Genomic DNA, 18,680 nt, shown 5'->3' on the forward strand with positions numbered 1-18,680 from the left:
GAGAAGAATGAACGGACAGGAAGACGGGAGAAGTATTGTTCGCTAAAATCCAAACATCATCTTCCAAGGCAATCTAAGTGGAGAATGAACAGATGCTCCATCTGACCCACGCTCTCTGCAAATACAAGACCAACAGCCAGGATGGGGAGAGGTCGAGAGAGCAGTGCACAGCACAGGAAGAGGAAAAAAAAGCTGAAAGACAACAGAAAAACTGACGGGGAGAAACAACAAGGGAGGTTAAGTGTGATCTGGGAGAAAAGGAAAGATGAAAACAAAACCTGCAAACAAACCTCCATACATTAACCATTTGTTAATGTCTTTTTAAAATGTACCTTTTTTCCTGATCTGATATCATTATCACCATGAAAACACAATTTATCAGTGGCTTGCAGACGGTGGCTAGAGTAGTGTTACTAAAAATAATATTACTTGAGTAAAATTCTACAAGTCCAGCTGACCTTATTCAACGCTTTTTTGGATTACTCGAGTAAAAGTAAAAGTGTTGTAAAGACTACTTGAGTACTGTTTGATTCAAATATCTGATTTTTTTTTAATTTTTTTAGAAGTGGTGTAATCAGACAGACAAAAATAAAGAAAAAATGTGCAAATATTGGTACTTCCAAATATGGAAATAAAAAAACAATAATAAGGATAAATAACAAAACTATCAAAATATCAAATTAAGGCACAAGAAACACAGATTTCTAAATCTGATTTTTTCTACACATGACTACATAAACTGTTCACAGGTAGCAGAGATGTAACGCAGTCATGTGGTAGATCCACTGTCGGCGTCTCTATGTTAGTGATGGGAGGTCCAGCTTTTTGCAAAGATTTGACAGTTTTGGCTCAGCTCCCCTATAAGAGCTCTTAGGGCTCCCAAACCAATAGCTCTTCATTTGGTATTACTCAGAGCTTTTTATGTTAGCACTGGCCTATCTAATGTGTAGAATAAATGAAAATAAAAACAATAAAAATAAATATAATGAATCAAGTTCGGCGTAGCAGAGTAAAGCTTGTTACATACTACACGAGAAGTTCCTAGGGCTGAAAACAAGAAAAAGTTTGTTTTTTGCCAGTAATACTTCATGAGAAACACAAGTGCCGAACTCCAGGGAAATCCTCACAGGACCCTCGAACTATGCGCTAAGCATTTTGGGAGATGTTGGAGACAGACGACGGATGTCTTCTTCACAAATCTACTCAAGTAAAAGCAGCAAAACTACTCTTAGAAGTAAACTTTTTTTTAAAAGTAAATGAAACAGTAACATTGTGCTACCCACTTCTAGTTCTGGTCATGACAGATAAAATAAAACCTGATATTAAAATCATGTATTTATGAAAAACGAACTTCAAGACATGCTCTGGTGAAAGTCTGCAGGGAAGCACATGAAGAAGCCATGTCAACACCATGAACTGAGGAGATGCAAGCTTCACTGTTTCCACACCATGGCTTTAGATCATTAGGCGCAAACTTGAAAATCAGATTTGACATTTTAGGAGTTATATCATTTCAAATGTGGCTTTGAAATGACGGGTGCATGAGTCCATCATTCACAAATCTTGCTTAATAATTAATCAGTGCAACATGGCGACAGCATCTCTAAAAGTATATTCAGTCATTCAAGTCATTCAAAATGAGCACACAAATTAAAATACTATACATTCATACTTTTTTAGTTATTGCATTTAAATGCATCATATTTTGAATTAAAAAACATAGTTAATGACATTATTTCAAAGACACTTTAGGTATTCAGTGTATTTACAGGGTGCAGAATGACTTGATGAGAGAGAAAAGTGCACGGGCAAAAAGAAGTACTCAGATCATCTTCAAATATGTGCATGCACACATACAGAAAATGTTGTGGAATGAATTCAAAACGCATAAAATATGCACAGTCACATGCAAATGGTGGCGTGCATTTAAGAACATTTGAGTACCGGAGCCCATCCATGCACACGTACAAAGCCGGAGAGACGCTGATCAGATCGCAGCTAGTTTGCTGTGACACGCATGGGAATAAGGTCATTAGGTCTGGGGGGGGGGAACTGATATATCAGTTAAAGTGTCCACACCAATGACACACACGGATACCATATTGAGACTGGAGTCAAATACACTCCCTTGTGCATAACAGATGTTAATCACCTACACAAGCACACAAATACAGCCCAACACAGCAATCCAATCCAAATGTCATTTTCTCGATGGGACAAAGCATTAACGCAAACACTCACTGGCATATCTGTGCACACTTAACAAGCAGATCTAATCCCGGCTAAGCATCGCCAGCTAAACCAACTAAAATCCAATAAGCGCGTCCTACCTCAACACACTTAACCTCATTGATTCAGGAAGCACTTTCACTGAAAGTGAACCTACACGGTTAACACATTGGCTTTGTTGTACATGGCTAAACACACATGCTCATAAAAAAAAGAGAAAAAAAAAGACGAATTCTCTCATAACCACTCAAACATCGTGTATTAGGAACCTTCAGTGAATTTGCTTTTTGTTTGCTTTTCAATATCTGAACCCTGAATGTGCAAGGTTCAGAAAAACAGGCTTATTTTAATTAAAAGAAAAGGAAAATCTTGCACCTTATCAAATGAGGCGTAAAGTGCAATGCTGGATGTGAGAAGGTTATAAGCAGATGGTAATAGCCAGCCTATCAGACGAACACACACACACACACACACACACACACATACACACACACATATGAAAGTGACTAATTAACAGAATAGTAAAGGATGATTTGTGCTTGTGCAGATGTTTATTGAATGCACACGTTCAATCGTCGCCTCTCATAGTCTCTTTGCTAGGCTAGTGAAGACTGAATTCAAAACTCATTCATGACATTTAAGGCTCTTTTGGAAAACTGTGGGACATAGAAGCAGCAACTGAGCTATCTTAATTTTTCTACTAGCGACTGAAACATTTTCCGGAATTTCACCGAAGATGAGTCTTACAAACGTTGTATTGTTCTATATTTATTGATCCAAAAAAATCAATTTGAAAATTGTGGAGACGGAGAAGCAGCTGGAAACAGCGGACCAATCACAGCTCTTGCGGTCTGTCATGGCACGTAGCTACATTTCTGGAGTCTGTGTACGCTCTGTGCCGTTACCTTTATCAGGTGTGATATTGTAAATTTACTCAACTGCTACAGCTGCAAAGCGGAGAGCAAATTCCTAGCCATTCATTTGTCCATGCTCATATTCCTCTGACATTAAATTACAATTTTCAACCACTACCATTATGACAATGTCTACAAACCCAGGCGCCATTATCCAAAGCCCGTCCCTGTGCACTGATGTGGTCGCCAAGATGGACACCAAAAGCTGTGTTGACTTTAGGAGCGCAGACCACAGCAACACAGCCGAGGATGAGTCCGTGCCTCAGGGGCCTGGGAGCTGCTCTAGGAATAGTCTGGCCTTAATTTTTTTTTTTTTTTTTTTTTTTGTTTGTTTCTGATCCACTGCTTGAAAAACGCACAACTGAATCACAGTAACTGGTTGTATTTTTGGCAGATGCTGAAAGCTCAACAAGAACACGAACCCAAGACAACAGCTACAAGTCAAGGTTAAAGGGTAGAGAGAGTAAACAGAGAGTGGAAACAGGGCAAACAAAATCAAATGAAGCAGTAAAGCACACATAGCTGAAGCTAACATGGAGGGGGAGAGAGAGTGAAAGACTGAGTAATGCACACCCACACTTTCAGCTAGGGTCTGTTTAAGAAAAAAAAAAAAAAAACAACACCCACAGCCCCTGCAAAATGGACCTGCATATCTATACTGTATAAGCACGTTGCATAAAATGTAAAGGGGCTAAACATGAGCCTGTGTCCTACATATAAATGTGATTTGCAAAAGAGGTTTACATTTAATTCTAAGAGGACGGAGTGCGGTGATAAACACTTTAAAAGGTACTTTCACTGTGGCCCATCATCATCGACCTGCATTTGTTCCTGTATTTAAGAAAGTGGTGTAGAAGTATTGTTGGTGCGCACCTGAGTTATCGGCATTCTGGTTACAGAGGTCGGAAAACAAGATGGCCGCGCCCATGAAAGCTCTTGTCTTGTCCGAATATAACTTGGTGGAAACTTGGTGTGTTCAGTATTAACATTTTGTGAGTGCAGAGTGAAATTAAATTTTTTTTTAAAAAAAACAACTTGATATTATTGCTATAATGTTGCTACAAAATTTAGGTTATTTAAGTCTATTTACTATAATTATTTACAGTAACGAAATCTACACGACCACACAAGGCAGAAATTTATAAAAATATTCCAAAGTTTTAATTTGCCTAATTTAAATATAAAAAAAAATACACTATTAATCACAATTTGCCATGATGGTGTTTGACTGTTTTGGTTTTACCATGGTAGTATTTTTAGCCATTGTTAGCATGACATGGACTTGTAGTTACCATATAACACATGAAAAACCTAAAATACACTGTAACAGCATTTCAATGTATGTATGTTGAATAATACCGTCTGTACGACTGATTTAATGCAACAAAACTAATCAGAAGGGCTAACAAACGGACTATTACAGGAGCTTCTAATCACTGTTTACACACGGGACGGCCATCTTGTCAACTCAACTCGGAAATATGAAATACTCATGAAATATGTGCAAATAGTCAACCCTGCAGGATGTAAACATGCCATCAGTTCACATATATAACATCTGTGAGCCGGAGTGAAGAAGGAAAGATCAGAGACGGAAACAACGGGAGAGCGGAGCACATGGCGGGAGCTACACAGACAACAAAAGAGAAAGTTTGGAGAAGTGAGTCATGGTGGAAGCAGAGAACGACAGTCAGAGCAGACAGAAGCCATCAAATCACAGGGAGGCCGACACAAAGCGGCAAAAACTGAGAGCATTGAGAACAAAATGTACCATCCTGTACCCTCTGTCCTGCCTCAGCGCTCTCCTGAATGCCTCACAACTGTTCATGATCCTCACTCTTCCAGAAATGAAGAGAGAGCTGTTCTGCATCTTTCTAATTGAAGAAGAGTGAAATAAAGGAACGCTGGATCTCATCACAAACACTGTCAACAGTGGTTCTTTCTTTACAGCAGGGTAAATAAAAACTGTGCTGTCAGAAGTTGTTTGATAAATGTCCTGTACATGGAAAGTACATTGCGTAACCGGTGACTTACATTGTTGGGAGACACTGTGAGAACACTCCTGCTCTTCCTCATCTTTCCTCGACAATCTCCCGTGCTGTCCAGTCACAGAAGCTTCACATACAAACCTGGGAAACACAAACGTAAAAAAAAAAAAAAGAAAGAAAAGAAGGTTATTTTACAGGTTTGTTTATGGCAGCGGTGTCAAACATACAACCCCGGGGCAAAAACCATTCCCGTTCCACCACTGTGGACGGAGAGATGAATTTGTCAAGTGCAACAATTACATAGTAGACATTAATTACAATTGTCCAAGAAAAATGCTATTCCTAATTTGTCCACTAGAGGTGCACTGTTTTGGTTGCGGACTGAGACCCAGAACAAAACAGCAGTTGGCAACAATTTGCTGAAATTGCACTTATTTTTCTTAAGGAATATTTTGGAACAGGATAATTCATTAAATATAAACATGTTCATAATATACTTTTAGCATGAAAAAAGGAAAAAATCTGGAGTTGTCATTATTTATAGGTTTTTGTGCTGTTATATTAGTGGGCGTTGAGAACAAACTGGACTGTATGTAGTACCTGAGCCAAAATTAGCCTAAATGATAGGTTGTAAATAAAGATGGACGGCAGTACTGCTCCTCAAAAGCAAGTAGAGCTCCCCCTGGTGACTGGCTGCAGAGTAGGTCATAAGCTCCAGTCCCTACATCTTAGTGGATGAGACTTGGGTCAAATTCATTTGACAAGTGGTTAATATAATGTTGATGCATGCTCACGTGTCAATTTTTTGGATAAGTTTTGTTTTAGTTATTTGATGCTACAAAACAGGATGTGACATCATAATCACTACAAGCCACCAGGCCAAACACTTGGACCCGAACGGCTGTGTAGGTGGAAATCAAAGCAGAGCATAGCATTAATTAAATGAAAATGTGAGCAGAGGTGTGGGCGGGGCGGTCCATATTTTTATACAGTCTAAGGTATAGATGATCAAAAGTGAACTTATTTACAGACAATCACTGTTGTTACTTAAATGCTACATTTCATCGCTAGACTAAGGAGCTAACAAAACTAACCCTAGACCCTACCTTACCCTAAATATTCCACAGTCCAGTTTTTTCTATTTCCTATTCCACCATTTCATCCTTTTTGTTACACTTGGTCCTTATGCATACATGCTCCTCCCTATACATCAATGTTATAATTATGAAGGTGCTTCTCTCACTAATTTTCTCATCTATGACAAAACAACAGAGCAAAGGACTCGCATCGCAAAACAGACTTGCCTTCAGTATTGCTCCTCTGAGGGAGATACATCAATGCAATAACGCTGCTGCACGACATGCCACAATCCCCCTAAGATGTACTGGTTTGCTATAATGTGCGACATATTCTTGAAGGCCCCATAAAAATAACAGACTGACTGAGAGCGTGTCTCTGTGCACGGACAACGTGATCACTCCCGTGTTGAACTCATTTTTGTTTTGTTTCTCTTGTCTATGGCTCCCCCATGCCAGCGAGAGATAGTTCGTGCAGAAAAGAAAAAATGGTTCAGCTATAAGAGCTTGATTGGAGAGGAATTAGATCTGCACCGCCGCCGTACAAGCACGACTATAGAGCATTATAATAATGCACTTCTCAATTCTATTACAAGGTGTTTCACCCACAGCATCAAATAAAACATTCATTATGAACTTGCCGAGACAAAAAAGAGGAGCAATATGTGAAATAGGAAAAACTAATCGGATAAACTTAGGCAGACAACAAAAAAGTTTTAAATGGTCATAGCAAACAGCATTTCCCATGGTCCGGAGGCTCTGTATCCTCTAGTTTAGAGAGGAGAGTGGATTTTAAACCAGGTCCATACTGACAAATAGCAAAGAGCGAGTCAACTGAGAACCTTAAAGGTAATCAGTAAGATCATAAAATCAATCTCATCATCAAACATGCCGCACTGAGGTCTCGTGTGAGGAGGCTGAAACTGGTGTAATGGGGTCATGAATGTTAATTAGGGCTAGAAGCGTGGCAGATATGCTATGTACACGGATCAGGCATAACATCATGACCACCTTCTTAATATTGTGCAGGTCACACTGCAAAACAGTTGTGACTCATCAGAGGGTGGACATGGGCCTTCTGAGGGAGTCATGTGGTGTTTGGTAACAGGAAGTTGATACTGATACTTGATCAGTTTGGGATCTAGTGAATTTGAAGGCCATGTCAACACCTTGTGCAGTTTTTTCCGAGTTGTTCCTAAACGGTTTTGAGTGCCAGACTGTATCCTGCTGGGCTGCTCGGCTGCTGCCACCGAGGAGTGTCACTGCTATGGGGTGCGGGTGATTGATCTGGTCTTTATAGGTCGTGCATGGCCACATCCACACGAATGCTGGGTTTAAAATCTGAAAAAGAGTTATTTACTTCTCCAGCCAGCTGTCATAATGTTACCGCCAACCGGTGTAAATTTGACACATGCACAAAAGAAATCTAGTCTCAGGACCCCAGTGTAAGATAAAGAAGAGAAGGGTTCTAATATTCTGTCGGTTTTTGTGCAGGATCGCATGCAAATATGAATTAAAGAACTGATTTATTTGTGGAAGCATTTGTTGAGAACGGCACGGGGAAGTGAAATATTAGGCTGCTAAATCATCAGCAGCTGCTTGGCTGTCTGGCTGGATGGTGCATAAATTAAACTGCTGACAGGCAACGCGACAAGAAAAGACGAACTGTAGCATCCTCTTGTTGCAACAAAGCGAAAATAGCAGCTCCCGTGTACGGTTTTCAGTCAATAGATGCATGCATAGTGTACTTCTGAAAAATCATAGCACAGAAACCTGCAGAACAAACATGATCAATGTAATATAAAAACAACAAAAGGACAAATTAGAAAAACAGGATTATGTATCAAAAAAGTGTTTCAGAATATATAGCTTTAACCAAATAGAATAAGTAGTAATTGCTTCGACATTGTGATAGTGATGCACACAGTGCAATTAAATTCACAGACACAGGCAGTTAACCCACGGGTCAGGCAAGGCAGGTAATGGAAATTAACATTTATATTAATGGAGGAACAGGTAAATTAATAGCTTTTATCATTAATGAGGAAAAATGTCCTAAAATGTGTTTTTTTTTCATGAGGCACAAATTATTAAGCATTCAGAAGTTTGGTTTGTACAAATTAAAGGTTGCTGTGGAAAGTTAATGCCATTTGATTTAACGGAGAGAGAAGGGCTTCAGAGTGCTAGCAAAAAAAGGCAGCTTCCAATGCAGTCTCTCAGCTTTAATTTGAGGGTGTCCACATCCAAAGCGGAAGACAGAAATTACAACCATTTTTATACTTTGACACTTCTCTGCCCCTGAAAACAGGAGACAGGAACAGCCGTAATTCCTACACCTTTCCTCCCATTTGAACACGAATAGCTTCAAATTCAAGCTATGAGTGAGATGCCGCTTCGGATCAGTAACTGACCAGGCTCCGTGAATGATCTGCTTTGAAGATTGGAGGTAAATTAAACTCTTCTAGAGCTGAAATGCTTTAATCTAGGGTCTGATCAAAAGTAAAGTCCATGAATTTAATTAATGAGTCACTTGCCATATTAATACCTTAAAAGTCACCTTCAAGTTTCACCGATTATACAACACCTTCCACGTCATCAAGTAACAAGTGGCGATGGTGGATGGTGAAGACCATTTACTGCAGAGAAACCGGTAATTGAGATATTCTGGATATGACATTAAGTGGAGATGTGCTGGAATGACAGGAAGTCACAAAACCCAAACTAATTGGAACCATTAAGAATGACAGAGGTGTAACCTTCTCCCCAGGTGAGTTTTAATTAGGCAAAATAAGGAGAACACAACCATGTAGGTGAACAGCTGTTCCAGATTTTAACTATGAAAGTCTACTGATCTAGTCAAAGGACTAAATCAATCCAACAAAAAATTAAATGTGAGCAGCAGAACTAGATGCAAATATCAATATTATCATAAGTACTCTTTTGCACTAAAAGTCTGCTGTAAACCATGTACAGACTTTTTCATCACTGTAGGGCAGGTTTTTTCAAAGTGTGGGATAGTGAGCCTCCCCTAAAAGAACTCAAAAGCAGCCGCTCTAACTGGATTCTAAGTGAACAACTTAAGTGCACGTAAACGCGTTTCCCTGCAGAACATCGAATTGTCACAAAACGGCCGATGTTATTCACTTCTCCCCTGTCAGCGGTTTTAACGTCGTGGCTGATCGGTGTGCTATTCACCTTTGTCTGAGATGTCAAGAATTGAATTGAGTGTTAAAAAAATAAGTCAGAACAGACACAAAAAAAAAAAAATGTGAAGCGCAATCATAGCTGCTCATTCTAGTTTTCCACCGACGTGTGACGACAAGCGTAACCTGCAAAGCCAAAAAAAAAGCCAGGCGGGAAAAAAACTGCAGAAGCTTGACCACAGTACCACACTTAATGCGACTTGCAGCTCCAGCAAAAAAAGAAGATCACCTGTAGCGACTTAAACACAGTTGTTTGAGTCCTAACACAACTGGACTGTAGTTGGCGTAGATATTAAATAGTTCCTACTACCAGTGCTGATACTGACGTGGTCAGGTCATAGTCAGATCATCATTTAAAAAGAAGTAAATAACATCAACACACACACACTTTATGAATAACTAACTTATAAAAAAACAGCACAAGGTGTTGACCTGGCCTCCAAACTCACCAGATGGGATGATAAACAGAGGCCCATGTCCTTTCTCTGATGAGTCACAACTGCTTTGCACAATATTAGGAGGGTGGTCATAATGTTACGTCCTGATCGGTGCCTAACATAAAATTACTGCCATCTATCAACTTAACCAGCAAACTGAAAATAAAATGACCTTTGCTTTTAACCCACTGCTAGTATATCGTATTATATATACCGTTTTGTGTAATGACATTACACAACCTCGTGTGAAAAGCACTGCTGCTGTCTGACTACTTTGTAAGTCTGCACATGATATTCTTACAAAACACAATGCTAATCTTGTCACACACCCCACAGCTGGGTGAGTAACAACAATCAAATGAAAGCGAGCCGAAGCGCAGGCACACATCCCACACACGATCATGCATGCGCAACATCTCCCTCACCGCACACGCTCATCAGCAGCCGGCACGCACCCCTCAGCTCATCACTTGATGCTTTCAAATTATCTCTCTTGCCTCCACAAATTGTGATTTTGCTTCTGTCCCTTAAGTATAATGTTTTACTCTCAATATTAACTCATATTACCAAAAATAAGAAAAAAGGCCATATAATGGTTAGCCTTAAAGGTTAGGCCCACGTTAATTCCCCTGACGCTCGTCATTGAAAAGCAGAGGATAAGTCTGAATCCACAGTTACTGGGCGCTTTCTAATGAGCTCATTCAGGCAGTCGCTGAAAGACCCAAAGTGCTAATATATGCACCTTCTCTGACCCCAAGTACATGGAGAGATAAGGAGGTGAACTTCAATTGAGGCATAAATGAAGCTGGAAGGAGAAGGCGTTTTCATTTATTTCATGAGAAGAGTTTCTCATTCACAAAACAGGAGCTGCAGATTGCTTCTTAGTCAGCATGACAAGTGGGGGAGAGATGGGCAGAGGACAAAGGTGTATATTTCAAACTTGTTATGCAAATAAGACATAAGAGGAATATATTTTTTGGACTCTCTTTGCACTCACTGGGAATAGTGATGCTTGGCTTTGGACTAAAGGATGAGTGACAGGGCAGAGTAAGTTTGGTGGCTTAGAGTCAAAATTGGAAACATCTGGCATGGAATCCAAAATACATGCCATTAACCCATTTAACTTGAGGAAGAACATTTAATCGAAGCCAAAAAGAGAATCTGTGGCTTTTCATCGATTAAGGAGAAGAGATCTAATTAATTAGATTTGGCTAACTATCTCATCATCTTTTCCATATTAAGCTATTGCAATAATTCCAATATTTTTTTTAATTCAAACGTTTGCAACAGTAGGGTGGCTGTGCAACTAACGTAAACATAAACATACCTGACATATATAAACATAAACATACTGTATCTGGGATTTCATCTGGGAACTAAAGAGGCTGAAGAGGTTATGTGATGTCGTGACTGGCTCAGCAACAACAGGGGTGGGTCCTACTGAGGAGGCTTAGATTGACAAGCCTAGTGTGATGCTCTGTGCGAAACGATGTCTGTATGGCTGAAAATGTTATTTAAAGAAATTTCAATTTGTGGGGAAAATTTTTAAACAAATGTCCAAAAAATGACCAATCAACCAAAGATTGTGTGACCCCACTGCAGTACCCCCGCGGACCCCCTAGGGGTCGGGGACGTCCTATTGAAGACTTATGCTCTAAAGCAGGGGTCGGCAACCTTCAACACTCAAAGAGCCATTTGGATCCGTTTCCCGTAGAAAAGAAAACACTGCCACAAAACCCATTTGACATCTAAAATGAAGATAACACTGCATTTGTCGTTTTTTTTTTTTTTTTTTACCTCTATGCTATGTATAAAAAAAATATATATTGCGTTGCATTTATGAAATGAAAGAACTGCTACAGAGAAAACAAAACTGTATTTATGCATACATAACAGGGATTTATCCATGGTTGGCTTACCTGCGGTGTAAAAGTTCAATAAATAGCGGGCTGGACATGCCGGCGGGTGTCGCACATCGGCAGTCGTGACGTATATTGTGAGCGACAAAAAAATTAAACACATTTTATTTTAATGTTACAAGATCACCATAAAGTCAAATTTAGAATTATATATATATATATTTCAAAAACTAACGAACTAAAACAAATTACATTTGACTTAAATAATCCATAGCACGGAGTATATGCGCTGCAATGCACTGTGGGAGTTAAGTGTTTTTTTTTTATGTTACGACGATGAGTGTGAGTGGTGCGGCATTCAATGTCATTCAGTTGTTGCGAAACTCCTAAACGTTCATTACTGAGTGAACAATTACCGTTTTTCTGAAGCAGTTAGTGTGAAAAAGTGAACGTCTTTGATCAGCATCCTTGCTCCTCACTGCTCGCCACGGCTCTGGAGCCGCGGGTTGCCGACACCTGCTCTAAAGAGATGTTTTGAAGCCAAAATCTCGAATGAAAAGCTATGCATGATTGAGAACACATAGCTTTAAGCACATACCAAATTAAATGGTGCTACGTTAGCTGCAATGCTAATAAGCTAGCAGGAGATCAGTGCATGTTTTTGTAACAGTTGCGGTAGCAGCATCCCCATGGAGACACTCAGCCAAGTGAACTACTCCGGCTTTTTTATTATTGCACAGTTCTGAATATTTAAAAATGAGGAAATAGTTTGGCAGCCATCTGGCAGTTCATGCAAAGGTCAACGGTGACTGCATGATCTCCCAAAAAGGTCAGGACAGCTCGACCTTTGCGACCCAAACGACCCCGACTCCGCTTGGCACGCGGTAGACATCTGTTGCAACACACACACGTAGAGACACACACAGACAAACACATCTTCTCACACTGCTCAGAGCAGATTGTTGCTCAGAATTTAGGACATGATTAGCATAATGCAACGGCAGGTTTTACTGTTGCCACTTTGTCAGGATTTTAGGCTGAAGATGCTCACAGGCCATTTTCCTGTATTCTTTTGTCATTCATATCATTCATTTAACTGCGACACCAGTAAAACCCAGTAAAAACTGAAAAGACCTTCTTGCCTCGTCCTTCTGAAGATGAAACAGTCACATGTTAAGCTGCGGCGTCAAGTTGAATCATCTTAAACTGAATCAAATTCATCAGCAGAGATCCGTGAGCATTCAATAAAACCGCGCCTTTGTTATCTTTGCCACTGGACAGCCACGCGGTTTCACAATGAAAACAACTGACACGGCAGTAACCGCTCACTGTCCTAAAGCAACTTCATCCGAATGCAGAACTATTCTTGTATTAGGCCGACAGGGTCATGTTGCCATTTGGAGAGGCCTTGCAGTATTCATCCGGTTACATGCTTAGACAGTTCATGCCCTTGATGCAGATGGATGTTTCAGCCTGAACGGACCGGACAAAGTTAAAGCCCTGAGGATCTATTATTATAAACCATAAGTTATTATTATAAACCACTATAAAACCACTACCGCCATAACATAACACCATCTTAATGCAGTGAGAGGGAGAGAATCTGTGAAGTCACATTTCTGTTATCGTTTTTGGTCTGCCACAACATCTTATTACAATAATATTGTGGATATTTAATATTTCTGACTGTTTTTCCATCTCCACAATGTTTAATTCATCTTTTTGGATCAATAAAAGTGGAACACATCGAGGAAGGGTTAATCAAGGAGGTTTAGAGAAACACAGTGTTTCGGTGGCGTATTTACAGAGTGAGTCAAACTGACAAGCGCATAAGGATAAACAGCTCACACCGGTTTTGGCTACGTGCGTAGGTAAAACGCTGTGTACTTAGGCAGAGACTCCACTTGAGGAAGAAGTTAATTTCCAGGATGACTCAAGGCCACGTGTACAAATGAATAAATAACCTATGTACAAATATCAAGGATTTGAAGTACATTTCATTGTCTTGTGATTCTAAATGACAATTTCTCCCAAAAGAAATGCATTTGTTGCATCTGCAGTATTATTATAATCAGTTCCTTCTCTTTGGCCTGATTTAAACATAATGTGCAGCGAGAGCAGCCAGGCTTTTATGTTTTAAAGATGCTACTCTTTATTATGAGTTATTTGGAGAGGCATTTTATATTATTTTGTCTGACAATTGTTGGGCTCATTACAACGAGTGCTTGAATAAACCCAATTAGTAAATTCATTAAAAAATATGTCTCGAATATGTGATTCATAGAGGAAATTATAAGCGGCGAGGCATCCCTGTGGGCACGACAATCAGTTCCACTTCTCACCATCGGCAGATAATTAGTGGGTTCGGATGAAACTTGGGTTTCAGAGCAGATCTGAAAAGCGTGCTCGGCGGCGCAGATGCAGAAAGCGGTCGACAAACGCAGATTAGCGATGTAACCTCAGGGGAGGGGGCACGCTACGTACAAGAAGAACGGCGTGCATCCTAATTGGCATTACTTTTTCCTAATTAACAGCATTATGACATACAGGTGTGGAAATTTGAAACCCTCACTATAAAACTCTATAAAAAAAAGGAAATACAGCAAAAATGCAGAGTGCTGGAGGTGCCTGTGAAAATGTGCGCTTAATGGAACGGGAGTAAAATCAGTCACAATCCATCAGCAGCAGAGTGAACATTTGCAGACAGGTTAAATTATGTTGTGCTTTGCTGAAATGAATCTCCATGAGACAGGAGCTTCCATTTGTCTCGCAGCCACATGGGAAATGCAGCAGATGTGAGCACACAGTTACACAACACAAACTTTTTCATGTGACTTCCAAAGACTTCCATGTGACTTCATGCTATGTTGATGTTGAGCATCAACTCTGTCCTCTAAACTTTACATTTGCATCGCGTGGATGTTACTTAGACATGTACCACCCACCTAGACCAGACCAGACACCCCGACCACCACCCCTATAGCAATACAAAACCCAAAGGCTCCTACAACTCTGTGTTAACAGACAGGACACCCTCAGAAGATCCATGTCCATTCTCTGATGACAAATGTTTTGGAGACACAAGGGAGACCTGCACAATATTAGGAAGTGGGGCATAATGTTATGATCGGTATATCCATTATTTCAACTAAAACATTTTGCTGTCCTCTACACATTCAATAAACTGTTGTCTGATTATGCCATTTCTGCATCTTTCTTTCTTTATCTTTTTATTCATTTTCATAAGTCATAAGAAAACATTAGAACTGAATTCATCTGTTCACAGTTAGAGTCCTGAATAGATCTGTAACATACCCAGTGACAGAATACTTCATTTGTTTTCCAGGTTTTTATCAGCTCCAGGCAACAAATGCATGACGGATGCTTCCATGGTAATGTTTAGACAACTTGAATCGTTCATTTCTTTTAGAGAAAAATGAGGCCTTGGTAAAATATTGAATAAGTCCCCACTTGAAGCCTGAGATGAATTGCGAGGACCTTCATCCTGAGAGATTTTAGGCTTTTATAAAGGAAACAGAAAACGAGAGTCATAAAACTTGAAAGCACTCACTGATTCGTCTGACTCCGCTTCTGCAGGAACGCAATGTCCAAAATCACAGAGGGAGGCAGTTTCAGACGTCATGGGAAAACGGGACAAGACGTTTTGTCACATTTCCTCTTGTCCCTCCGTCACACGTGCATCCGCCTGCCCGTCCTGTTGACTGACTGACTCAGTGGGAGATCTGAGCCGCTGCAGCTCAGTCAACCAAATGTTCTGGTTCACATTTAAGTAACCTGACGTCTATTTACTTGATGTCACAGTCTGAAATAGTCCCAGACAATCCTCAGAAATCTGATGGTCTTCTGACATTTGCTTTAGTGGGATTATAAATTTGTGAAATTAAATTAGTTATTTGTTTATAACTCGGATAAGAGCTATGCGAGATATTACATTATTAGAAAATAAAGTAGAAGAAACTGCCATGAGGCATTACAGTCCAAGAGTGGAGCCACGACATCGATGACCAGACCACACTTCCTCCAGACTCAGTTAATACTGTGCTTTGCTCCACCAGTTATAAGGAAATGTTCAATTATACACTGCATTTACTTTTAAATTTATTTTTTTACAACTCAGACGGGACCGCTTTATGGAGTGGTTGTTATGGCAACTGGTAGCTGCCGTCATTTCACATTCTGTTTCTGTAGCGTCAAATAACTAAAATGAAACTTATCCAAAAAATAACTACCTGAACTGACAGAAATACCTCCATTCAATTAAATTATTTGACGTGTATTTTAGTGTTTTAGTTTGCCATCCGCTAACAGAGGGAGGGGGTGGAGCTTATGACCTCTGCCGCAGCCAGTCACCAGGGGGAGCTCTACTTGCTTTGGCTTCACTTTTGAGGAGTCAAATCATAAAACTGAGACTATGATAGTGTAATATCTACCACTGCTGAGCCTAGAGAGAACAAAGCTGTTTCATCTCATCCAAAATCATGACTATTGCTGCAGTATGATTTCTGAAAATATCCAGAATGCTCCACATATTTTTCACCTCATGGGGCTTTTTTGATCATCCTGCATTCGAAATGTGCAGAGACTACCGCACAGCTTGCACCAAAGCCGTAATGCTACTACGAAGCAGCTCACCAAATTCTAAAAAGTACTGTTGGGTATTCTTATTCTTATAATGAAGAACGGCATGATATTAAATGCACAGGGCTTCGTTTAATCCTCCTCAGATGCTGCAAATCCAGTGCAAGCCTATTCTTCAGAAGCAAACTTAGCATTGTAAATCCAAATATTTAATACAGGCATAATGTTAGGTACACTAGTACAACAACATTTGAGATGCTATTGAGGATTTGATTTTATTAAACGTACAAGGACAAGAGAAAACGAGAGACCGTGAATAGCGAAGATCATGGGGCCGTCACATACATCTGAACATCTTCATTTATATTAAATGCTGGCTGGAAGCTTCCTTTCAGCCAGCGTTCGTTCCTTTTTCTCTGCTCGCTGCTTTTTAAATTATTCCATTTCAAATATCCCTAGGCTTTGTTTTAGCCAAGCAGGAACATTCTTTGGCTTTCTGTTCGGTGGTATCAGTTTCTTCCAACAGTCCCGTAGTGGACTGAGGGAGCAGCTTGGAAGGATTTAAGGGATAGTTCAGTCCAAGCTGGTTAAAAGTGGCACTAATGCATAAATGTGCGATATTACAGCACATTTTACATGTCAGAGCAACAAATATTCAGGGTTTTTTTTCTTAAAGGCAATAAATATAATCAGGGCTAAGATCAGAAGATAGACAGTACTTCCTCTACGCCTCGCAACACAACACACAACATGACTTAGTACCGATCAGCCACAACATTAAAACTACTGACGGGAGAGGTAAATAGCCATCTTTTGCCCATTCTCTCTGATGAGTCACAACTGTTTTGAAAGCACAAGGAAGATTTGTATAATAGCGATAAGGTGGTCATAATGTTATGCCTGATCAGTGTATGTCACTTCTTCACACCTGGTTGGGCTTGGAGATATCATTGACTAACAGACACTCAACTCAAATGAACTAATTTTGATGCGCGTCAACTCAGTGGCGAAGGCGTGAAATGAGCAGATGCAGCTTCTTCACATGAAACACACAAGCTAAAATATAAGCTTCAACTTAAGCACAACATTTGTTACGTGACTCAGACCAAAAAAACAACTTTCAATAGGTGCATGTCTCAGAGTTCACCATCCTGTAATAGTAAATAAACAAGACATTTTGACTCAAGTGGGAGTCACCACATGGATAACTATGTCCTCGTACTACTTCAGATGAGCACCACAAAATTGGCAGCAATTACTGGCACTCAGTGACAATAATAAATGAATAAAAAACGTCATTTAGCTCACATATTTATTAATGTAGTATCTGAATAAATGCCTCCAAAAACGGCAGTTTGGTAACTTTGTATGTTCAGTTGTCTTTTGTCTCCTGGGATGAGGTAACAGTGACGCAACTGCCGCTTCATTCATAAAACAGAAACGTGCCACCAGTTGCCAAAGCTCAACTGCACTTCTTAATTTTACAAAGTCCTCCAAGAATGACAAACCTTTCAGCAAGTGCCTCGTGGCTACGTCTGTTTATACTCAAGTGACAGAGCAGTCTAGAGGTTGTGGGAATTCTAATTTGAGGAAAAAGGAGGAAGTCAGACGGCTTTATTACAAAGAGGAGATCGATGTCCATTTTCAACTCCAAACCAAATCCAAGAATTTATTCCTGTAAACATGGTAATGAGGAACCCAGCAGATCCCGCAGACACTTGATCAGTTTGGTGTTTGATCAGGTTGATCAGTGAATTTGGCTGCTCCTATCAGTGGTCATAATGTTATGCCTGATCAGTGTAGCATCATTTGCATCTTGCTGAATATCTTCTTACATTTTACTCCAAACAACACTGAATAGTAATTGTATTTTTTCTTTTCCTCTTGCAGGACTACACTACGAATGAAAATACGGTATTTTTGATATACGAACATTACTTTTTCACATTCTTCTGCAGCCTCTGAGAGCCTCCCACATGAGATGTGTACCGGAGAAAGATCCCAGGAGAAAGAGTGGAAGGTCAGAGCAGTGTAAATATTCACCGAACCCACGTTTTGTACAACTGTGTTTTTCTACCTCACTGTTTTTTCCAAACTCTAATTAACTCAAAACTAACTGGCAAAAATACGCAACTAATGCAAATTAGTAAACTTAAGCCTATTTATTAATGTATAAAACACTCGCCAGGGCTCCAGTGATGTAGTCGCTGTCTCTGAAATCACATTTGTTCCCCTCCCAATCTTGGCCTCTAACCAGCCGCAGAGAAGCTTCACACCTGTGATCACCATTTCATGCGCCGGCCCCAGAGACCGGCTCAGTCTGTCTGGGGACTTAATTTTCCCCTTCGCAGAAATCGTCAGCATGAGACAGAAAA

General features: G+C 40.0%; 1 protein-coding gene across 1 annotated transcript in view; it reads right to left on the minus strand.

Moving 5' to 3' along the window:
• Positions 1 to 18,680, minus strand: part of pde4ba (phosphodiesterase 4B, cAMP-specific a) — a 181,419-nt gene that overhangs the window by 148,960 nt on the left and 13,779 nt on the right. Inside the window, exon 2 of the mRNA XM_047588340.1 lies at positions 5,178 to 5,272. Within this exon, the coding sequence (XP_047444296.1) occupies positions 5,178 to 5,219 (42 nt within the window). The 5' untranslated portion in view covers positions 5,220 to 5,272. The remainder of the gene's footprint in view (positions 1 to 5,177; positions 5,273 to 18,680) is intronic.

Source organism: Mugil cephalus, chromosome 6 (assembly GCF_022458985.1).
Source record: "Mugil cephalus isolate CIBA_MC_2020 chromosome 6, CIBA_Mcephalus_1.1, whole genome shotgun sequence".
Lineage (NCBI taxonomy): Eukaryota > Metazoa > Chordata > Actinopteri > Mugiliformes > Mugilidae > Mugil > Mugil cephalus.